Here is a 2465-nt window from a genome sequence, read left to right as displayed (position 1 = left end):
CTGGTTTCGAACTCCTGAGCTCAAACAATCCGCCTGCCTCGGCCTTCCAGAGTGCTAGGATTACAGGCGTGAGCCACCGCGCCCGGCCCAGACTTGTTTTTTTGATGCCTATTTATTTTATTTTTTTGATTCATATTTTATCATGTTTTTTTCTCCTATGCTTTTAGCCTCAGTACCACAATCAGACGAAGGCTCTGACATAGACTCTGAACCAGATTTACCGCTAAAGAGAAAACAGCGCCGAAGCCGAACCACCTTCACTGCAGAACAGCTTGAAGAACTAGAACGTGCTTTTGAGAGAACCCACTACCCTGATATTTATACCAGAGAGGAGCTGGCCCAGAGGGCGAAGCTTACTGAGGCCCGAGTACAGGTACTGATGCCCGAACTCTCATGTCCTGCTTAAACTCAGCGAGGAAACAAAAAGTATCTTCTCATCTAAAGCATATTTTAAATCAAGAAAATAAATATATTAGAAATAGCACTTTAATGGAGATGCACATTTTTAGACTTTGGTTATTATTTCCAAGAGAATATGATGATATTTATGACACACAGAGGTGTGTCAATTCATTTAAGGAATCTTTATTGTGCACCTTATTGTGTGACTTCGGGGGATAACACACAGATAATAGCAAACAAATTTTGAAAGTGGTTACTCTGTGCCAGGCACTGTTTTAAGTGCTTTACATGAAGTAATCCATTTAATTATTGTTAAAACCCTGGGTTGGTACTGTAATTGCTATCCCCAATTTACAGATGAGGAAACTGAGACTAGGATTATTTAAGTAACTACTCAAGGTGGCATAGCTGCACAGCTATAGAGATAATTGGATCCCATACACTTCATCTCTGTGGCCTTACAATTATGAAAAATGTTCAAAGGTAAACAAGGTAAAATTCTTTCCGTTAAGGATTTTCTAGTCTGGAAACATTTCAAGTAATTATATTGTTTTAAGAACATGTTGAATTATCTTTTGAACTCTTAGATGTGCCCAGAACCTTTTGGAAAAGGCTACTTAGATGTACTGTGTTTTTATTCAGTGTAGAAAAATGTTTTCGCCATTAATAATAAACTTTCCCCTCAAGTTAGTAAAGCACTGTTTGAAAGATTGCACACGTTTTAGGGTTTACTGGAACTCCTGGCTGCCCCGGAAGTTGTTGCCTTATCTGGAAATATCGTACATTATTCCCAGATACTTGACTTTCATACTCAAAGTCAGGCTGGGGGCTCAGCAGCGAGGTAGTCAGTGGTCGTGGTCCCTAGATTGATGAACACTTTCACATACGCAGCTAATTAACTCTCCTATTACAGAATTTTACAGAGATAGCCTCTTCCAGGCCACAGAGCCTAGTCAGAGAGATTGTTTTATTTAACTTTCCATATGATCATCATAGTGCTAGGAAAGTCAAGGCATGGTAAAACGAAGTAAGACAGTTCTTTCAAGGAGCTGCAGTCTGATATGGGTAATAAAGTGAACGTACAAACAATTCAGAAACAAAGCAGATAAAAGTGCCAAGAGAGGAAACTGTAGTGGGAGTTGAGAAGAGGAAGGGATGAGACCTTGAAGTCAACAAGAGAGGTGCATGAAGAGGGCAGATGGAAGACAGACTTTCTAGGCTAGGTAGGTATTCATGGGCCAAGGTGGGTGAGGAGTGAATGTTAGTAATAGGGAGTTATATGAGCACAGGCACAGAGAGGTGGGAGTGCATGGCTTGTGTATAAGATGACCTCTCGTTTTCACTCCAGTCATATCAAGAAAACAGTGAATAGTCAGTTTGGGTAGAGTGTAAGGAATGGTAGGGTGGCGGAAGCGAGGCTGAGGACATCCTGTGGACGCTCGGGTTTCAGGCTAGCGAGCTCATACCGGATATGACAGGCAGTGGGGACTGTGGTGTGAAACAGGGAGTGGCAGTGGGAACGGCAAGGAAGGGGTGGCGGAGGAAGGTATTCAGAGGCAGAATGTAGGCAAATGGCCATGGAAGCTGGAGTGGGTAGGAGAGTGAATGAAGGGACGAGTCACAGATATGCTAAGGGTCACAGGGTTGATGTATTAGAGGTGGAGCTATTGAACCCATTTCATAAAAAAAAAAAAAAAATATATATATATATATATATATAGGAATCCTGCAATAGTTTACTGTTATTGACTATTTAGATACTAAGTCAATTTTGGAACTTTTTTTTAAATCACATTTCTTAACAGATTTCTCGGTATAAAGGCTGGTGAAAATTTATCAAGGATGAAATTAAATGTGATTCATCGATTAGACATGAATGGAGTACCCATTAAGTGGTTAAGTACAGGGCCATAAAAATGGAGTAAGGCCTGTCCCCATTTTCTAAGCGCTCATAATCGGCCTATACAGACAGATGCCAAGAGCAATTATTTCTGCCTGGGGGACAGAGAGACAGGGAAGGGGAAGAGATTAAATATCATTTAATAATGTAGTACTGCATGAGG

General features: G+C 40.9%; 1 protein-coding gene across 3 annotated transcripts in view; it reads left to right on the top strand.

Annotated features, from left to right (window-relative positions):
- The window catches only part of PAX3 (paired box 3), a 111193-nt gene that overhangs the window by 80348 nt on the left and 28380 nt on the right, over positions 1-2465 (top strand). For all 3 annotated transcript variants that reach the window (XM_012642487.1, XM_012642485.1, XM_012642484.1), the window contains exon 5: positions 168-373. In XM_012642487.1, the coding sequence (XP_012497941.1) occupies positions 168-373 (206 nt within the window). The remainder of the gene's footprint in view (positions 1-167; positions 374-2465) is intronic.

The sequence above is a fragment of the Propithecus coquereli genome, unplaced genomic scaffold (assembly GCF_000956105.1).
Source record: "Propithecus coquereli isolate 6110/MARCELLA unplaced genomic scaffold, Pcoq_1.0 Scaffold18, whole genome shotgun sequence".
Lineage (NCBI taxonomy): Eukaryota > Metazoa > Chordata > Mammalia > Primates > Indriidae > Propithecus > Propithecus coquereli.
This window is presented reverse-complemented; position numbering and strand designations above follow the sequence as displayed.